Here is a 21,080-nt window from a genome sequence, read left to right on the forward strand (position 1 = left end):
TATAAATCAGTGAGTTCAATTTTTATTTTTTTAACATAATGACTTAGCAGCAAAGTGCCAGTTCATTTGGGGAGACACAGAGAACAAAAATTAACTAATGAGAGTGCAGTAAGAGCCCCACTGCTTCTGGCCAGGGCAACCAGCCCTTCTGAATGAGAACTCATTGAAAATGGTATAATAGAGGCTTGTAGCAAGGCTGAAACAAGGAACAACAGCTCTTTCTCAAGCCTTTTGACCATACTGGCAGAGAAACATGATTAAGATTCACATCAAGAAGCACAAACAGTTTCCACTGCATAAAGGCAACCATGGGAAAGCTCTCTCTGAATTAGTGTTAATGGATACCTTCAAAATAATGCAAATGCTTATTGCTAACCTAGATTCAAGAATGTGTCTTCCAAGCTTACAATTTTAAGCTAAAAAAAGCCAGGAATTAATTTGCTAGAGCAGGAACAGAAGCTGTGCTGAAAGTATCTCTATCACATGTGGAACCCTCTAAAAGGCCCAGATTGGTGGTGCAGAACTGCCATACCACAACACTCAACTCAGGGCAACAAGTTCCCTTTTTTCAGCCTGGAGGAGCAGCTGGAGGTCAGGCTGTTTCTGCCTAGCTCACAGGTCTGCACACTGAGATAGGAATCTCAGGAGATTGAGCTTTCAGCTTTTTCATCACTCCTGCCTCTGTATCCATGCTAAGTTGCCACATCCAAAATCCTAGTGAGTTTCTGGTTGTCAGCTTCAGCCAGAACTTGAAATGGAGGAGAAGAGAGGAGTTAAGCTCGGCTGAAGAAGAACCTGCTTCTCCAACCACAACATTTCAAGTGTGACTGCAGCTGTGTATCAGCTATACCAGCTGTGTATCAGCTATATCTGCTCCTGGCTGACTCAGCTGCTCCCACTGCTCCTGAAAGCTGTCATGACTGAAAAGCAAAGGTACCTGGTGGCGAGCAGGGGGTAGGTGTGCACAGGGCTGAACCAGGCTTCCTTTATCCGAGGCATGCTCTCATATATTAAAAGGTCTTTCTCTGTCAAAACCACCAACACTGGCTTCCAGTGCTTCTCGTTGTCTCCTGGCACCTGGAAAAGAGCAAAGTCTCAGTGAAACAAGAAGAGACAAAGCTGCCAGCATGCAAAACCAGATGAGACAAACATGTTGAGTTCTGGGTGAGAAAATGAACACACGAGACTTTTACTTCCCTGGCTTTTCAACATCTCCCACCTGAATTTATAATCAGATGCAGCAGAAATGGAATAATGTGCAAAGTCATCTGCTGCTACCATTAGCACTGCCATTTCCAGCCTTCCTTCACTACAGGCTACTCCATAAATGCAGTACTGGAAGAACACTGAGGTGGAGCTGGCTGTTAGTTAGCTGTGGTATGCATGAAAAGACATTAAATGTATATTTATAATGTGCACCAGTCATGTGTAGCTGGCACATTAACCTGAGTCCTGGACACTGCTGCTGCTGTTTCTGTTTAAAAAAGCTGCAACATCATCACTATTAAAGAAGAGTGTCAGATAGCAAAAACTAGTGGTTTGGGAGTAGACACTTTTTTCCTCAGCAGTTTTTTAGTGTTGTTTGTTTTGTTTTGTTTTTTTGTTTGTTTTTTTTTTTTTTTGCTTCTCCTTCCTTCATACTATTCTTCCAGTTTTAGAAATGCCTTTATAAGGAGATCTAATGTAAATGTGGGGTTCATCTCAAGCATTGACTTGGTAATGGATCTGCCTTCACATTTCAAACCTTTCTGTCAAAGATGTCCAAAGACCAGAGCATCAGAGCCTTCTACTGGCTGCAGAATCCAGATCTGGAATTATATTTTGCAAGTTTGATGTGTGATGTCCACATGGAAAGAAAATTATTGTTATGGGGACCAAGTATGGATCCTGTTTTTTACTTCTTCTACTCTGGCAGCATAGAAGTGTCTTAAAATAGTTGGGAATATGTAAGGATTTTTATTTCAAGTAAGAATGAAGCTCTTTCAAACGAATCATTTTCCATTTGGTGCACATAAAGAAAAAGAAACACTGGTCCACAGTAATACTCACAGCCATGCTTTCAAACACAAACATCTTGGCTGGGTACTAAAAGGAATGAAACAAATTCTGAAATTCACCACAGAATCTGCTTGTCTTTATGACTCCTCCACTAAAACCTCTTCCTGGATAAAGAAGCAGCTCCCTGTGCTGTTCTGTGGCTGATGCCAGCCTATTTGCCATGGGCATGTGTCACCGGGCACATTGTTGGGTGGAGAAACATAAAAGGGATCAAAGTTTGGCCAGGCTGGGAAAGACACACCCAGGTATGGTAATTCAGAACCACATTTGAAACATTTGTATTTTATACAAAGACAGACTCCCACAAATTTCTAAACTTTTAAGGGCTTTCAAGAGCAATGTAACACACCTTTACCTCAGAACACAATGCCCAAAACCAGATCTTAAACTAAGATTTTAATATGTATTTCTCCCTCTGAACTATGCTTTTCCAATAATCATATTCCTGTTTACAGCATTACTTGCTCATTGGTTTTTCATGTCTCTTGGAAGTCATAAACAGTTCATCCTTTCGGTTTCTACAGAAGCATTAATACTTACTCACAATTTTTTTGTGGTGACAGTTTCTTGAAACACAATCATTCATTTTTGAATAGGGCTGAATAGAGAAGCCACATAATTAACACACTTGTTACTACACTCAGGAAAGAATGCAAAATCCAGAGTTCTCACAGTCCACATACCATGAAAATATTCACATGAGCAAAAACCATCCTCAGCTGTTAACTACAGTTCACACCCCAGGTCCTAGTGTGGCAATACAGAAATGAGTGTCACAGGTAATGTTAACATTCAGTAAATGTTAGTGTTAATGTTTAATTTTGGACCATCTCACCTCTGTTCTTTAACTAGAAAGATTTTGGTACATACTTTTGAAGATTTCTAGAAAAGAAAAAGGAAGATAAATATGAAATTTAAAGACTATGGGAAGCTGTTCACAGCTTTTCTGCAGAACCATCCTGCCTGTGGAGCATTTCCAATCACATGTTTTGCTATCAGGGGGTTGGTCAGTCAACAGTGACTTCAGAAACTCTGGGAAACACTGTTCCCTATAAAGCAATTACAAGAAAGAAAATAAAACTGATTTTGCCAGCTGGTCCCACAACTCTTTGCTGGAGAGTTGTAAATATTAGGAGACAGAATCTCCAGCAGGAATCCTGAAGTTAATGACCTGCACTGTGAGGCCCACAGCTTTGCCTCAGTCCTTCCCAACAGCAGGGTGACTGTGGGGAAGATGTGGCTTGGTCATAAGGTATTGAAGACTTTTCTCAAGACAAAGTGACCTTGCACTACCTCTCCTTGTGGGAGGTACCCCTGGTTTGCAGGGTGTGCACTGGGAAGAGGTGAGGAGGGGAATGATGTTTGCTGTGTTCTGCTCTGAGGCCCTCCCCAGTGAGCAGGGCCATGCAATGCACACACTCCTAAACACAGCTTTTAAACCTTATAGGGACCATAGCTGCCTCACTGATGAGGAATGCTGGTGTAAGCAACACTGCTGCTCTTTCAGACCTGAAGAAGGATTTGTGTGCCTGAAAGCCTGCCTGTTTTTTCCCAACTGTAACAGCTGATCTAATAAAAGATACTGCCTTTCCTTAAAAACCTTGAATTGCATCACTGTTCCCTTATTTTGTAGGGTTTGGATCAGGCTGTAACAGCTGATGCCATGCTGTTCAACAGGCAGTTGGCACTTCTGGAGGGTGTCAAAGAGAACATGCTGTCCTGTAAATGGTAATAGCAAATTTTACAAAGGAGGAAGATACCATTAGCCCACAGGGCACATTCATCACAAACCAGCATGGGAAATTAATCCAGATCTACAAGTGTCATAGCAAGCATTGGTGTAATAGCAAATTACAAAACAAAAGCAAAAAATATGCTGCTTATGGGCAGCTAAGTGAAGGATTTATTCAAGTTTTAAAGGGTTTAGTATCTGACATACCATAAAGATAACATGAAATGCCTGTGTAAGAGTAAATTTAAATATAATTTGAGATACATTTTAGAGGCATGGTTTTAGATAATGATTAAGGATAACTCCTTGGCCAGAATTTTGCAGAGTTCTGGCACTTGCACTACAGTTTCTTCGCTCCAGTTCCCACTTGCCCATGTGCAATTCAAAGTGCATCGATCTGTGTTGCAGACAAATAAAATCACCATCCACTCTAAAAACTTTTCAAACTCAACCTTTTTTCAAAGTCAAAACTGTTAGATCAACTCTAGATGAACTACAGAAAAGTAAGTACTCCACAGAAAAATGAATCAGCAGATATTTTCCTGGTATTCTGGCCAGTGCTCAAGTACCTCCAAGCAGCAGGTACCAGTGTTCCCTTTGTGTGTCACTGGGGTCACCACTTATATTCCCAGGTGAAATTCCACCTCAAGTCAATGAAGCTGTAAATGTTTATACCAGAAGCAAACTTGATTTTTTTTTGTGTCCTACACAAACTATGCCCCTAGATCAAAGTCTTAAACCACAAACTTGAAAAGGGAGAACATTTTCTAAGAAAATAAGTGCTGTGAAGATTAGTTTTTGCTACTCCAAACCTCTTTGCTCCTCATTTACTCACCCCATTACATGGAAACACCACTTTTCCCCCCTAAGCATTTCTTTGTTTTACCTTCCAAATTCAGAAAATATTTAATGTACTGCATTAAAATGATGAAATTTAATTTTTTTGTGTATGATAACATGATGGCTGGGCTTGGGATGACACCAGAGGAGACCTGTGTTCACAGCTTGCTCAGACACTTCCCCCACAGAGTCAGGTTAAGTGTTCTGTCCCCACACGGACACTGCAGTCTCTGCTGGGGTGGCAAATGCTCCTGTGGCACACACAGTGGGAACAGACAGGAATGTGGGGGCAGACAAAAGGTGTGCAAGAACAGCTGCTGAATTCCAGTAGCTACACCAGTAGCTAGCCTTGGCCATCAGCCCTTGGCTGACACAACCACGCTCCAGGGCAGGACACGGGTGGCACACACAGGGCTGGGACACACCAGAGCTCACACACCCAGGACATGCCTGAGCTCTGGCTGCCTTTGGGTGCCTTGGTGGTGCCAGGCTGTGCTTGGGACCAGATCTGTGGTGTCAAGGACTGACTGCAAGTGGTGACACAAGCTCAACATTACCTGTATGGCTGCTCCTGCTGTTTCTCTGGCCACTGCTCACAATGCACCCTTAAGGAGTAACTCCCCTGGCACACAGCAGGGCTTCAAAGGAGCCAGCTTGTTGTGCCTGAAGTGCTGGGGACCCCTGTCCCCTCCAATGGATGTCACAGCTTCCAAACCCTTAAGAGTTTTCACATATAGTTAGCTGCCATAAAGACAGTGGGGATCTCAGTGGAGATAAATCGTTCTACAACTGTTTGGACCTTTGCTCTTTCATCTGCCAGGTCTCCTTTTCAAAAGGTTTTCCTTTAAATTTTGGTTATTTATCCACTTCAGGCTGTCAGGAATGGATGAAAAAATACTTTTAATCTTTGAGGCTTACAGATAATTAAATTAGAGGCCTTGGTCTACTCTGAGAAGCTGTTTTATATTTTTGTTGCCTCAAAAGGGACATTTCAATTACATTCCCTCTTTAGTAAACAAATTATAAACTGCCAGCAGACTCCACTGCAGCAAGTATCCAAAATGTGTATTTTCAGAGACCACTGTGAAGTTAGCAAGTGTATGTTTACACTAAGCGATTTTTTTAACCCCCTTTTCCAACACCTCCTCCCAAATCCCAGACCTACACTATCCTCTTACACTGAGCACAGGAGGAGCAATCAGGAAAGAATTTTCTTGCTATTTTACCTCTTCCTTAAAATCTCTCTATGCTGACAAGGCAGATTTGACACAGGCTGGGATATGTTCTGCTACGTATTTCTTGCCTTTTCATTGTCTTTTGATGAAGGGCTACATCCATGTTCAGAATAAATTTGACTAATTTACAGAAACTCACTTGTCAGATCCTGAAAATAACAGCTGGGACTGAAAGGGTTTTTGCAAGATGAACAGCAGGGATGCAGAAATACATCCTGCACACTCCAGCATATGCAACAACGCTGATCTTTGCGCGAGCTCATCTGACGGGAGGCACATTGCGACGCGGGAGTGGGTGTGAGTGACAGCCCAGGCAGGGGACAGCAACACCTCCCTTACCACATGTGCATCAGACGTGCTGTGCTGCTAAACTTTGTTGTTTTAGACAGGAAATAATGTGCACCTTCTTTAGGATTTGAATAAAAGCTAATGTAAACGTGCCTGGTTTTGTTTTTCTCTTTTCTGACCTCAGCAGTGGCTCAAAGGTGTCTTGTGCTGTTATCAGATCTGGATTAAAGTCAATGCAGAGATGAAAAATCCCCCAAAGGGCACAATATTGGCTCCTGTGAGCAGAGAGCAGTGAGTGAGCGATGCACACGTTGGCACAAGTGCGGTGCAAGCAGCCAGAGCCAGGCGGGTCAGGTGGGAGCCACAGCAGGGACCTCACTGATCCAAGTCTTGCACTGATCCAACCCCAGAGCCCAGGAACACACTGACAGCCTCAGTTACAGGCACTGCTGAGCAGAGACAAGACACTCATTCTCAAGACAGGTCTGTTCAAGTCTGAACTCCTTCCCATTATCATTTAAAATGAAAGGACACAAGCCAACATTTGCCAAAATGAACACAAACACATCAACATAGCAATATTTCAAACAATGTCCTTACTCTCTAGGCTAATGGGATTTTCAAACAGCTCTGGCTCATATCCAAAGACCTCTAAATGCAAGAAAAGTACCTAAGTGCTGTGAACTCACCCATGCAAGAATGGTAGGTGATCTGAGACCTTTCCTACAGCCAAACAGGAATGCCTGATCCCCATTTTGCAATAGAAGTTTGTTTCAGAGTTTGGTGATGTCATCTGGGATTTTCCTAACAACTCTTTAGACCATGCCCTTGGGAAATATGCCTAGAGGGTTCCATGTCTTCCACACTGCAGAGAAGATGGTGCACTGGAAGAGGCTGGCATTCAATACACACAAATTGGAGCAAGGGGAATTTTGATCTGATACTCAGGAAAACCTCTTCTGTGTGTCACGGTGGTCAAATACTGGGAGAGACCATGAATGGCCACCCCTCAAGTTACAGCATGACTATGCAAGGACCTAGTTGGGTCTACTTAGAGCAGGGGGGTTGAAATCCTTGCAACCTATATGAAATACCAGAAAAAACTGAAGAAGTTTTTTCTTCTATGAGTGAGTCTGTGAAATACCAGAAAAAAACTGAAGAAGTCCAGATTTGGATCAGAGAGTCGTCATACAGATTTCCCCTGAAGTAAAGTTGGTTGTATAATTATTCTGTTCACATACAGTTTTTCATGCATGTGTTCCATGAATGTTGCACCACTATGAATGCAGTAGTAATACAAAATAGTTATCAGTCCTAAAGGGTTTGCAGGATGATTTGCCTTGAGCCTTAAATCCTCCAGAGCTGTATAAGAAGTGCATCCTTGATCCTTCTATCTTGATGGAGTCTAACACTCTGCATTTCCATTGCAGCAGATTAAAGATAAGAAACATAAGGGAGTTAAAATCCCAGCATCACATAAACTTTATTCACTTTACCTGAAGTAAAAATATATTACACAACAATATGAGAAAATTTTAAAATCCTGATGTGTTGTCTTGACATCCACAGAAACTGATTAACTAAAAACACAGAAATCCAAGTCCAGGGGACTCAAAAAGGGAAAATATACATCTGTTTTTGAAATCTCAACCATGACCCACAATCCTTCTGCTATGCATGAAGTTGGGATTTGAAAGTCCATAAATAAGAGCTATTCTTCAGTGAGACAGAAGATTCTAACTTCCTGATAATGTCAGGAATCTTTCCAGGGAAAACCAAACAGGCAGTATGCACAGGACATGGCAAATGTCCCACACCATTTGTTAGGACACTGATTGCTTTTCATCTTAGTTAAGCTGACCATTGTGATTTAAGAAATATGCTGGTGCTTCCTGGGTAAAACATATTTTCTTCTACAGCAGTGACTTCAGACCATGACAGCACTGTATGAAATTAGAATAGCAGTAATTTATGATAGCAAAGCTTTGCAAATAGCAAAGGTCCACTCCTGAAATGATAGTGTTGAACCAAATTACTTCTGTAGAAAAACCTACACTTTTCTATCTTTTCTTGTTTTCATTTTTATTGCTTCTCAGAAATTGCCAGGGGAGAGCAGGGAAGGTAAGAAGACATTTCATTGCTCAAGGGCAGTGACCAACCTGTAAGTCACAAGGACAGAGACAGATGCAAGTCAGACACACAGGAAGGTCAGCACAGCTCCACTGACCACTGAGGCTCATCAGGAGATAGTGGACAGCCAAAGTTCAACTGCCCTTCAAAGACAGCTTGGCTGGGAACAAACCTGGACTGGAAGAGGTCACGTTTTTTGTACTGCTTGTAAAAGAGGCACAGGGAAGGGAGGACTAAAGGGAGGGAAATACCATTAACCCCAGGCTTTTCTAATCAGTTATACTGATTGAACAAATGAATGGAAAGCTTGAAGAGTGGGGGTGAGCACAAACCTGCTATTTATGAGCAAGAAACTCTGTAAGAGGCACTCACAAGTACTTACCTCCATGACCTGTCAGCAACTGTTTGATCTGCCAGTTTCACACTGCAACCTATTTCTCTTCCAGCATGCTCAAAAGAACACATTCAGTATAGAAGTGAGGATGCTATTAGAATAGGCACCTTTCAATCTGTTGTGTGTGCAGGCATAACTTATTTGTGAGGTATCTTATCTGTGGGCTCTTCAGACTGCACATGAGAGTGGCTGTAAACTTGCTTTCTGAAACATGTCTCATGATCACCAAAAAGCTGCTGAAGCAGCTATTTGAAGTTTAATAAATATTTAAATAAAAATCACAGAATTAAAATGTGGTAGAAACTGTACTTCTAAGATGCAGCTTAGTTTTGGGAGAGGTGAGCAGCTGTATTGTCTCCAAAATAATCACTGGACCCCAAAGCACTAAAAGCCTAGTGCTGGGAGAAAACTTCTCTTTTAAATGGAGCAGTCTCCTTCCTCCAGAAAACCAGGCTTGCCCTGTGAAAAACCAGGAAGGAGCTCAGCACCGTTGTGCATCTTCTGCTTCAGTCCATGGAACTATTTTCACATCAGGGTCAGCTACAGAAGGAAAGGGATTGTACTTTGTGTAGGAGGCTGTGGAAGCTCGGCCACCTCTCCTGTGCCACTGCCCAAGAGCAGATATTGTTACTTAGTGGTGGGGGAAACAGGAATGCTCCAGGATACCAGGAACAGCCCCTGATCCCTGCCGTGCCCTGCAGTGTGCTGGAGCTGTGCTGTGAGCAGAGGGCTCTGTTCAAGCCAAGGTGAAGCACTTTTTGAGGGAGTACATTATCATCAGTGGGACATAATGGTAATTGTACAAGAGCAGAATCCATGTGCAGACACGATAGTTTCAACTCACTGTCCCTGAAGGGTCTATAATTTGCAATTGAATCGGACCTCTGCTGATCAAATGGGTTCCACATTAAGATAAATGAGTAATAATACCCATTGCCTCAAAAGACACAAGCTGTCATCTTTCAATCCAGTAAAAGTGTGTGGATTTCTAAATATCAGCTCAAGAACACTTTTCAACAGCCTCCAATCAAGTGTGAGTGCTGGAGGTGGACTTTTGATGTGAAAGCAGCCCACAGTTTTTAACGATGGCTGAAACATGAAAAATGTAATTTGAAATTATTACAGTGTCTATTTGGTGAAGGACAGGTAATCATCAATGTCTCCATTAAAACTGTAGTGACTGAAATCTGTCCCAGGAGATGTTCTGTGCCTTTGTCTACCACATTGTCTTCCCTAATATTCAGTCTCAGATATAATGGCCCATCATGATTGGTACTTTTTGAAGACTGACAGATCGGACTACTTTACTCAAGAGTCATAATAAATCACAAGTGCTGGAAGAAAAAATAGTAGGGGAGCAATAGAGAGAGAACAACATGTTTTGTTCTCATTTTTATTATGTTGTCTGGAGGACAATCCAGAATACTGTGTCATTTCAGTCTATGTGTCATTGATCAATAGCCAGTAATACTGATAGGGGGCAATGCAACTAATGACCTGGAGCAAATGAGTGAATTCAAAAAACAATTAAAATTTGTATGCTATGCTTCATCAACTGGAGTTTTGAACATACTGAGAAATATTTTGAAGCCTTATTAAAACAAACAAAAATTCAACTAGAATTCTTAAAAATTTGACTTCATTTTGAAAGAATGTGGAGCAGCCACAGATGTCTGAAAAATTTGGTGAAAATTAGTCACAATTTAGAATCGAAATCTACTTATTAAGATTTATCACCAAAAAAAATCTACTTGTCTTTTTTTCTGGTCTATTTATTTACCTAGTTGTCAGCTTCAAAGCCATTTGATTATTTGAAACCTTTTTCAAAAATGGTAACAAATTCTGTACCTCCATCAACAGGACAGACCTCCACAAGCTATCAAAGAAACTCAAGCAGCATTTGGGGCTTTTTTTTTGGGGGGGGGGAAGGGAGGGGGAGAAACTTAAACATGCACTTTTCATTTTGATTTATCATATCCAGCATTTTCTGATGGGCAGGATTAGGTTTTTTTTCCCCAGAAAGCCAGCTGAGCTGGCTCTGAGAGACCCCTGTTCACCAAGAGGTATTCAGTTTGCTGCACCTTGGCAGACACTATGGAGAGCTGGGAGAAGATCCAGCAGGTCTTCCTGGTGGATCTTGGCATGAGTGGATTCCAGGGTGCCAGTAAGAAATGAACAGCTATTCCCTTTAATATCCAATTCACCTGGGAGAACATCCAGCGGGTCGTCCTGGTGGTTCTTGGCATGAGTGGATTCCAGGGTGCCAGTAAGAAATGAACAGCTATTCCATTTAATATCCAATTCACTTTCACTACTTAATGAAGACAAAACTGAATTTAAAATCTTTGCCCTTTCAGAGAGTTCTGTTTGATTTGTGATTTGTTAATTTTCTAAGGAAACTGTACAGAAGACAAATGGTATCTAACCAAAAGTGCCATTTTCCCCACTGAAAAACTGAGCATGGAATTTTTCTGTCTTCCAGAAGGAAGGCAGAAATCAATCCAAGCCAGTCACTGGTTCAGAAATATGAATGCTTAGATTCATAGAAAGAGAGCTGAAGATAGAACCATAGAAACATGGAATTGTTTTAGTTGGAAAAGACCTCTAAGAGCATCAATTCCATCCATTAACCCAGTTCAGGGGGCTTGGTACTCAAAGAACAACAGGTCTTACCATTAAAGACTGAGACAAAGAAGGCTTTAGGTACCTCAGCTGTTTCCTCATTCTTTGTTACTCTGTGTCCCCCCACCTCCAATAAGGGCTGGAGATTCTCCTCAGTCTTCCTTTTTTTGCTGATGTATTTATAGGAACATTTTTATTGTCTTTTACCACAGCAGCCAGGTTAGGTTCTGCATGGGCTTTCACCCTTGTAGTTTTCTCCCTGCGTAACCTTGCAACATGCTTTAGTCTTCCTGAGTTCCTCATCCCATCTTCCTAAGGTCATAAACTCTACATTTTGTCCTGAGTTCCAGTCAAAGCTCCCCATTCAGCCAGGCTCATCTTCATCCCCACCAGCTCATCTTTCAGCACACAGAGAGGGTCTGCTCCTGTGCCTTTAGGATTCCCTTCCTGAACACTGTCCAGCCTTCCCGGACTCCTCTGCCCTCCAGGGCTGCTTCCCAAGGGATTCTCTGAACCAGTCTCCCAAACAGATGAAAGTCTGCTCTCCAAAAGCCCACGCTGTTGATTTTGCTGACCCCTCTCCTTATTTCTCCAAAAACTGAAAACTCATTGTGTGATCACTGTGCCCAAGACAGCCTCCAGCCATCACATCACATCACATCATCATATCAATCACATCACATCACACCATCACATCACAGCAGTCCTTCTCCATTCCCAAACAACAGGTCCAGTCAGGTACCTTCCTGAGCTGGCTCCCTCACCAGCTGTGTCACTCCAGAACCTCCTGGATGACTTGAAAGATGAACACTGCTCAGGGGAGGACAGCCTTGGTTCCCAAGATTTGTCTAGCCTGCTCTTTAAAAATGTCCCTGACACAAATCCTCAGCTACTCTACTGTAGTCCTAGGCCAGTTCCACCATTAGGAAATCTTTGCCCATACTGGAGAACATCCACTGTGTCCTGGGGTTACTGTGAGATCAGGTATCTTTACATGCTTGGGAAACTAACAGAAAACTTGAATTTGCATTTTTAGCTAAAAGTAGTTTTAAGATGATTATTGTAACCCTGCCAAAGTAATTCCAGGAGAGCAGTGGTCTCAGAGGAAATGGGTAAGTGGGAAGAATGCAGGAGAGGAAGTTCAGAGCTAGAGGATAACTGCAGTTTGTCACTGGTCTCTGATTTGCTGGACAGCTGTCACCACTAGCTGTGTGGCACATGAAGAAACACACACATCCCTAATGATGCAAAAATAACTGGCAAGGCAGCTTTAATAGGAAACCACTGTTATCACCTATAGTCAGCCAGATTTCCCTTGGGGATGTCAACTGGGGCTCGAAAATCAGTCTGAGGTTTGCCTGGTATTTAAAATACATTTTTAGTTCTTGCTGATACATCAAGCCTTTTTGCTTTGCTGACATTCCATAGTTTCAAGCTTTTCTCCGTGGCCAGGAACATACAATAAAAATGAGAGCTCAGCTTTCATAAACCCTATTTATCTCAGAAGATGCAGCCAAAGAAATATCCCTAAAATAAAAGTATTCAAGCTGTGAGGTTGCCACCTATAGCCAGGATGTGAGCTGCCACTTCCCAAGAGGCACGACTTTCCCAGATCTGATACTGTTTATATTACAAGGCCAGACAAGATCACAGCCCAGGCATTTACAGCAACAACTCTTTTAATTCATCTATCTTTAAAAAAAAAGGCAAATATTGAAGGTCATGTGTTAATAGAAATTATGAATATTCAACAGAAGGAAGACAAATAAAGAATATTCTACTTGGCAGCTACCTATGCTGAGCTTTAAATTAGCCACACAGGACAAATGGCTTTAGTGCTGAGCCATGTTATTTCATCTAGATTACTTTAAAATACACAATTAGGGCCATCAATCTACAGAACTAAATCCCACAAATATCAGCAAATTACATACTGTAAACTATGTAATTTTTAAAGCTAATGCTATCTGTTCTAATTGTCGGTGTTTCATAGTTTTAAAATAATTACAGCATTATACTACTTTCAGAAATTTGTACTGAGAACTGAACATCCTTCTAAAAGAAAAACTTGGGATGAATAAAGTTAATCTCCAAAGTGTTGTGGTGTGTTGCAATATCCTGTTTTACCTTCTCCCTTCCCCCTCGCCCCTCGCTGAGTGTGCCCTGTCAATCAGGCTAACATACCAGCAAGGCGTCGTGTGATAGGTGACCCTAGTACCTGGAGACCCTGCCCCTTCACCTGGTTGGTGACTCACCTGTCCCCTCCCCTTCCCCTGTCCTGAGCTTAAAATGTGAATGAGACCATGCGGCCCTGTTCTGTTATCAGCAGTAGCCCAGTGCAGACATATCTGTGCTCATGGAATAAACATCTGGCTACCTTCTAGCAGAATCCGCTCCCTTCTTTTCTTCACCATCGCCAGAAGCTCTCCCCTGAGGAGAACGGAGTCCTGTCTTGTGCCCCGCTGCACTCTGCCGCCAGCCAAGGTATCTTTGAGGTAAAACACCGCAGAGCTGCCTGTGGCCCAGCAGCGAAGGTCAGAACTGGCCTGGGCACCATCTAACTGGTTATATTGGGATACATATTCCAATATATTGGCGTCCCTGTGGGTGGCTCGACTCTGCAGCCCGAAAATGGACTCGCAGTACCTCAGAGAAGTTTCTGCCAGCCGTGCATCCAGCTGGAAGGGCTTTGGTTGCATTGCCCTCAGCTAGAGACTTTGGGAATACTCCCAGAAAAAGTTTCGTGGACTGTTCGGCGCCTTTGGAAAGCCCTGCTTCATTGTGGTGAACAGATTTTCCAGAGGAAGAAAAGGGCAGCCTCTCTTGCACCCAGAGAGAGGTCCTTTTCCGGTGGAGACCTGCCTGCCTGTACCCAGCCTACAGCTTCCATTTCACGTGAGTATCTCTGCTTTCGGTAGAGCAGAAGCTCAAAAACAGACTCTGCCGCGAGTTCTGTTCCTTTTTTGCCTTTGCATTTTGGCTGCGCAGCCCCACAGACGAGAATTCATAGCGTTCTAGTTTAGCTTTCCTGCTGCGTGTTTCACTGTTTTTTAGAATTCGCGCCGGAGCGGGACCGCTCTCTGCCCTTCCCCCCCCGGCTCAGCAGCGTGTTCAGACACGTGTTAGGAGATTTTCTTTCTCTTTCTCTTTGCGGGGGAGGGGGGGGCTCTCTTTCCACGTGGCCGGGGGACCTGCGGGGTCGGGAGTGCTCTGCACACGCGGCGGCGGGGGGGGGCGTCCCGGTTTCGGCTGCCACGTGGAGTGGCTGCTGCATTCCACCGCGGGGGAGGCTTTGTTTCTGCCTCGGCTCGGCAGGGCGTGCCCTGCTGCTGCTGCCCGGGAATTTTAAAAGCAGTATATACAGCTGCATTGTGAAGCTTTTGTCTGCTCGTTATCGCTTTCTATCTGTGGTTTTTTTTAGAAATTGGTAGCTGATTTTAGCTTTGTTTTTGGTCAGGCGGGATTAAGTACTTTGCTTTTTAACATGGGTTCCAAACTTAGCATTGTACAAAGGGGAGTGTATTATCATATTGTTAGCATTTTAATCAAGAGTAATGTGAAATTCTCTAAAGGAAAATTGAAACAGTTTATAAGATGGCTTTTTCTGCAGTTCCCAAACATTTCCCCTGAAGAAATCCACAATATTCAATTCTGGGATAAAGTTGGGAATGAATTGATAACCTTAGGACAATCTGGCAAATTACCCTCAGCTAAATTTGTGTTCTGGAGTTTACAAATTCGAACAGCATTGCTCAAACAAAAGGAAATGGAGAAAAAGCCAAATGTAAAGCCATGTGCCTCTGCTCTCCCTGTTCCTCCCTCTCCCTCTAAAACCCCTAAACCTCTTTCCCCAAAACTTGGTATTTTAAAGAGTGCAAACTCATTGGGAAGTCAGCTCCCAGAGAGTGCAAGAATACCTGAGTTGTTTTGTTCACAAAGCCCTAGCCAGGCTGCGTGTCTTTCCCAATCCCCTCCTCTAAAATCCCGAGCACGTGTTAGCTTTCCGGAGAGCAGTGATGTCCAAAATGGCCCCCAGTCCCTCGGGGGTGCACAAGATGGTGGATGCCACGTGGCATCTTCCCAAACCTGGTCTTCTTCTTCCCAAAATCCTCTTAAGCATCCCAAAATTCCATCCCCATCCCCCTCTCCTCCTGTTCCTCGTGACACCTTTCCCCCTCCCCCCGCCTTTCCTGCAGTTCCCTCAGCTCCGCCCCTCTACTCCTCCCAGGGGGCGGCTGCTGACGTGATGTCACCAGGTGACCCCGCCCCCTGTTCCCACGGTATCCCCGCCCCCTGCCAGCCCCTTGACCCCGCCCCCTGTTCCCACGGTTTCCCCGCCCCTTGCCGGCTCCCTTTCCCCGCCCCCTCCCCGGGTTCCCACGGTGGGGACACACCCACTGCCTGTCCCCAAACCTGTAGCTGTGATCCCAATGCTTCTGATTCAAGGGATACAGAGCAGGGGACAGCAGACCCAATGCATGGTGCCATGTTGTCACTGGCCCCTGTTACGTTTCAGCCTGCAGCTCAAGCAGGAGCAGCCCCAACTGCTAATTGGAGTTCTTTTGGACGACAATTGATTAAAGAGATCTGTAAATCTCATAAAGAATATGGTCCACACAGTCCATATTTCCGTGGCCTTTTAAATTCTGAATTAAGTAGGACTATTGTAGTTCCACATGATTTAAAACAACTGTTTTCATGTCTCATGACATCCACGGAATTCAAATTATGGGAATCAGCATTGAAACAACTGCTAAAAGATGCTCTCCCAGGCTTACAGGCTGATCCAAACACAGCAAAAGACAACAATGGTAACCCTATTACCCTTGACCACCTCTGTGGTGAAGGCCAATGGTCTTCTCCCTCAGTCCAAGCTGCTGCAATTCCTGCAGAAACACTTGAGAAAGTAAAAGAAGCAGCTGAAAAAGCATTCTTTTCCCTCCAACCTGAGGGGTCTTTTGAGCCCTATAGTAAAATCAAACAACTACCATCAGAGCCTTTTGTGAAATTTGTAGAAAGGCTAACTAGAGCCATTGAAATACAAGTTAAAAAAGAAAATGTTAGAGAAGCAATTTTAGAAGAAATAGCGTTTACAAATGCAAATAATCAGTGTCGAGCAGCAATCCTGAGCCTTCCTATGGAACCTTCCCCTACATTAAAAGATATGCTTCTAGTCTGTAACAGGAAAGTGCCTCTGATGAGTGTTGCTGAAGACTCCAGACCAAGGCTGCTGCCAAGACCACCTCAGCGTGTTGCTGTTGCCAGCCCTTCACCTTTTCCCTCAGCACAGCAGTACCCTGGGCAGCAGCGGAGACCAGCAATGGTTGAGCCCACTAAACCATGCCTGCTTTGTAATAAGCTAGGGCACTGGAGTAACCAGTGCCCCCTGAAAAGGGAATTTGATGAATTTAAAAACAGCAGGGGAGGAGAACTGCAAGCCCTCCCTGGGGGTCAACAACAAAAAAACGAAGAATAAAGCGCCAGCCTGCCAGGCGTGCAGACATAAAAAGAGCAGGCCAAGAGAATAAGGGTAGCAAAATAAATCAAGCGCGCATTAATATTAACATTTGTGTAAGTGAAGCAGGTGCTTCAAAGACCAAGTCTGCTAGTCCACTGTTGAAAGTGAAACAAAATAACCTTTGTTGTGATTTAAGTGATTCTGTATTAACCGCATCTTCTGTCAATGAGCCTTACAGGTTGCAGCTGACAGAGTCACTCCACCTGAAGGACACTGACTGGCATATTGTCTCTGTAAATCCTGAACAGAAAGGTACTTGGAACCAAATTCGTTGTAAGTACATCATCACTGGGGACAAAAACACACCACAAGAGATCGAAATTGCTCCGGGAATAACAACATCAGATCCCAAGCAATTTGTTCTCAGCCTGCACTGTTTCCACCCACCCCTGTTTCTTCCCAAGGGACAAATTGTTGCTCAAGCTATCCCTGTGCCATCTTTACCTGAAAATGTCGATAAACAAGGGCCCACAGTCGCCCGGGTCCAAGTTATTGGGACAGATAAACCCAAATTGTGGTGCAATGTCAGTGGGGGTGGGGAGTCTAAACGCATTGAGATGCTTGTAGACACAGGTGCAGACTGCACAGTGATTCCAGTACAAGACTGGCCAGCACACTGGCCTTTACAAAATGTTGCTGGTCACCTTCGAGGTGTAGGAGGTCTGCAATTGGCAAGGCAATCCAAAAGCATTATTCAATTCGAGGGTCCAAACGGACAATTGGCAAATATCCGTCCATTTGTGTTAGATTATTCAGAACCTTTGTTAGGGAGAGATTTAATGGCCCAGTGGGGTGTCACAATTAATATTCCAGACTCTCCACAGCATTTTTGTGCAGCAGTCATTAAACAACACCGCCCCACCCAAAAACTTAAGTGGAAAACAGACAAACCAGTTGATGTGAAACAGTGGCCACTCAGTAAACAAAAAATAAAGGTGCTTGAGGAACTAGTACAAGAGCAACTAAGAAAGGGCCACATTGTGGAGACCATGTCCCCATGGAACTCTCCGGTGTTTGTCATCCAAAAAGCTGACAAAAAGAGGTGGCGACTTCTCTGTGACCTCCGACAAATTAATAATGTAATTGAAGATATGGGTTCTCCCAAACCTGGTATGCCATCCCCAACAATGCTTCCTCAAGATTGGAAATTAGCTGTTATTGATATTAAAGATTGTTTTTTCCAAATCCCATTGCACCCTGATGATGCACCGCGTTTGGCATTCTCTGTCCCTTCTATCAATTCAGAAGCTCCTATGAAAAGGTACCATTGGACCGTTCTTCCTCAGGGATTAAAGGTATCTCCAGCTATCTGCCAGTGGTATGTCTCTTCCCTGCTTTCCCCAGTGCATGCAGCTGCAGAGAAGGCCATCATCTATCATTATATGGATGATATCCTTGTGTGTGCCCCCAATGATGATTTACTAACACATGCGCTTGACCTAACGATCGATGCATTGATTGTTGCAGGGTTCGAGCTCCAGGAACAGAAAATTCAAAAGATGCCACCTTGGAAGTATTTGGGCTTAGAAATTGGAAATAGGACCATTGTTCCTCAAAAACTAGAAATCAGTCCAAGGATCAAGACCCTTGCGGATGTCCACAAGTTGTGTGGGTCTTTGAATTGGGTAAGACCATGGCTTGGTCTGACTAATGAAGACCTTGCCCCTCTTTTCAATTTACTGAAAGGGGGAGAGGACCCAGGTGCTCCTAGGTCTATTACCCCAGAGGCACGGAAAGCTCTAGAAAAGGTTCAGATTGCAATGTCCACAAGACAGGCCCACCGATGCCGGCCTGATCTGCCATTCAAATTTATCATCCTAGGTAAGTTGCCACACCTCCATGGAATTATTTTCCAGTGGGAGGAAAAACAAACACCTAAGGCAAAGGACACACCAAAAAAGGACCGGGACCAGAGGGACTCTCTCTTGATCACAGAATGGGTTTTCCTCAGTCACAAAAGGTCCAAGAGGCTGACAAAGCCTCAGGAGCTGATAGCAGAACTGATCCGGAAAGCAAGGACCCGGATCAGGGAGTTAGCAGGATGTGATTTTAAGTGCATTCACATTCCAGTTGAGTTAAAATCAGGTCAAAATACTATGAAAATACTGGAACAATTGTTTCAAGAAAATGAAGTGTTGCAGTTTGCTCTGGATTCCTACTCAGGACAATTTTCGGTAGCACGGCCCGCTTGCAAATTGTTTGAACAAGATGTTCAATTTACTTCAAAATTAAGAACTGCTCTAAGTAGGAGACCTTTAAAAAGGGCTCTAACTGTCTTTACAGATGCGTCCGGGAGGTCCCACAAGTCTGTTATGACTTGGAAAGATCCTCAAACCCAGCAGTGGGAGACGGACATTGCTGAGGTGGAAGGTTCACCTCAGGTTGCTGAATTGGCTGCAGTTGTTAGGGCTTTTGAAAGGTTCTCAGAACCATCTAATCTGATTACAGACTCTGCATACGTGGCAGGAGTAGTATCCAGAGCAGATCAAGCAATACTGCAAGATGTATCTAACATTGCACTTTTTGAATTGCTTTCCAAACTGGTAAAGTTAGTCACTCACCGAGAGCAACCCTTTTATGTGATGCATGTCAGGTCACACACTGACTTACCAGGGTTTATCGCTGAAGGCAACAGAAGGGCAGATGCTCTTGCTGCGCCTGCAGGGATGGCCACTCTCCCAGATGTTTTTGAACAGGCAAAAATCAGCCACCAGCTTTTCCACCAAAATGCACCTGGCCTAGTTCGTCAGTTTAACATCACTCGAGAACAGGCCAAAGCGATTTTGGCCACATGCCCAAATTGCCAACAACATGCACTCCCTACAGTGAGTACGGGAGCAAACCCAAGGGGACTGAACAGTTGTGAACTGTGGCAAACAGATGTAACACACATACAAGCTTTTGGACGGCAGAAATATGTTCATGTTAGTGTAGATACCTTTTCTGGAGCGGTCTATGCTTCTGCCCACACAGGAGAGTCATCTATTGATGCTATTAAGCACCTCTTACAGGCCTTTTCTTTCATGGGCATCCCCAAGGAGCTGAAAACTGATAATGGGCCTGCTTATAAATCCAAGGAATTCGGGAGCTTCCTGCAGCAATGGGGAGTAGAGCACAAAACTGGCATCCCCTACTCCCCTACAGGTCAAGCCATTGTAGAAAGAACTCACCGTGATATTAAAAGGGTCCTGGACCAGCAACAACAGGTTCTGAAGGTAGAACCTCCCCACATCCGGTTATCCAGGGCACTATTCACAATCAATTTTCTGAATTGTTCTTTTGACAGCCTGAACCCACCCATCCTACGCCACTTTGGGGGGAACAGTCACAGGTTGATGAAAGAAAAACCTCCAGTTTTAGTAAAGGACCCTGAGACTTGGAAAATGGTGGGACCTTACAAATTGGTTACTTGGGGACGTGGATACGCCTGTGTATCCACCCCCTCTGGTTTAAGGTGGGTTCCTTCCAAATGGGTAAAGCCCTATGTTCCCAAAGTCTCAGAGAAATCTGCAGAAGCACCCCAGGTTGCTCACGCTGCCTGGAGAAGAAAACGTCGTGCACGTTCTCTGGAAGAAATTCCATTTAAGCCTCCTATCTGGAATAGTTTGTAATATATGTTTGTCTCAAGTTTTTGTACCAGTTTAGATCCCACTGTTCGTGTGTAGCCTCGAGACGTCATGAGACCGAGCCTGCTTCTCGTCCTACTCGTGATCATCCCACCTGCAATCTCCTACATAGTACCGCAGCCCAAACCACATATGGACTACCTCGATAAAAGTTCTCAGACATCAACAGAGAAACTGACAACGAGCTGAATGGACTTTTCAATGGCTGGGGACTCTCGGGCTGGTTGGGATCTATTCTGAAAACTGTAATTTTAGTGCTGTTTATTTTAGTTGTAGTTATTGTAGTTTTTAGCATTGTTTTTGGAGTAATCAGACGCATGGTTCTCAAGTTAATCTCAAGCTCATCTCCCCCTCCTGAGGTCTACCATTTGGAAGCCCTCAGTGCTCCAGTGGATGACCTAGAAGCCTCAGTAGAATCATTCTGCACCATAAACACAGTCCTCTTCTTTTTAAACAAAACTAGGGGGAGATGTTGTGGTGTGTTGCAATATCCTGTTTTACCTTCTCCCTTCCCCCTCGCCCCTCGCTGAGTGTGCCCTGTCAATCAGGCTAACATACCAGCAAGGCGTCGTGTGATAGGTGACCCTAGTACCTGGAGACCCTGCCCCTTCACCTGGTTGGTGACTCACCTGTCCCC

General features: G+C 43.9%; 1 protein-coding gene across 1 annotated transcript in view; it reads right to left on the reverse strand.

Moving 5' to 3' along the window:
- SNTB1 (syntrophin beta 1) overlaps positions 1-21,080 on the reverse strand; it is a 121,610-nt gene that overhangs the window by 12,629 nt on the left and 87,901 nt on the right. Inside the window, exon 4 of the mRNA XM_005479568.4 lies at positions 938-1,077. Coding sequence (XP_005479625.1) covers positions 938-1,077 — 140 coding nt within the window. The remainder of the gene's footprint in view (positions 1-937; positions 1,078-21,080) is intronic.

This window comes from Zonotrichia albicollis, chromosome 1, assembly GCF_047830755.1.
Source record: "Zonotrichia albicollis isolate bZonAlb1 chromosome 1, bZonAlb1.hap1, whole genome shotgun sequence".
Lineage (NCBI taxonomy): Eukaryota > Metazoa > Chordata > Aves > Passeriformes > Passerellidae > Zonotrichia > Zonotrichia albicollis.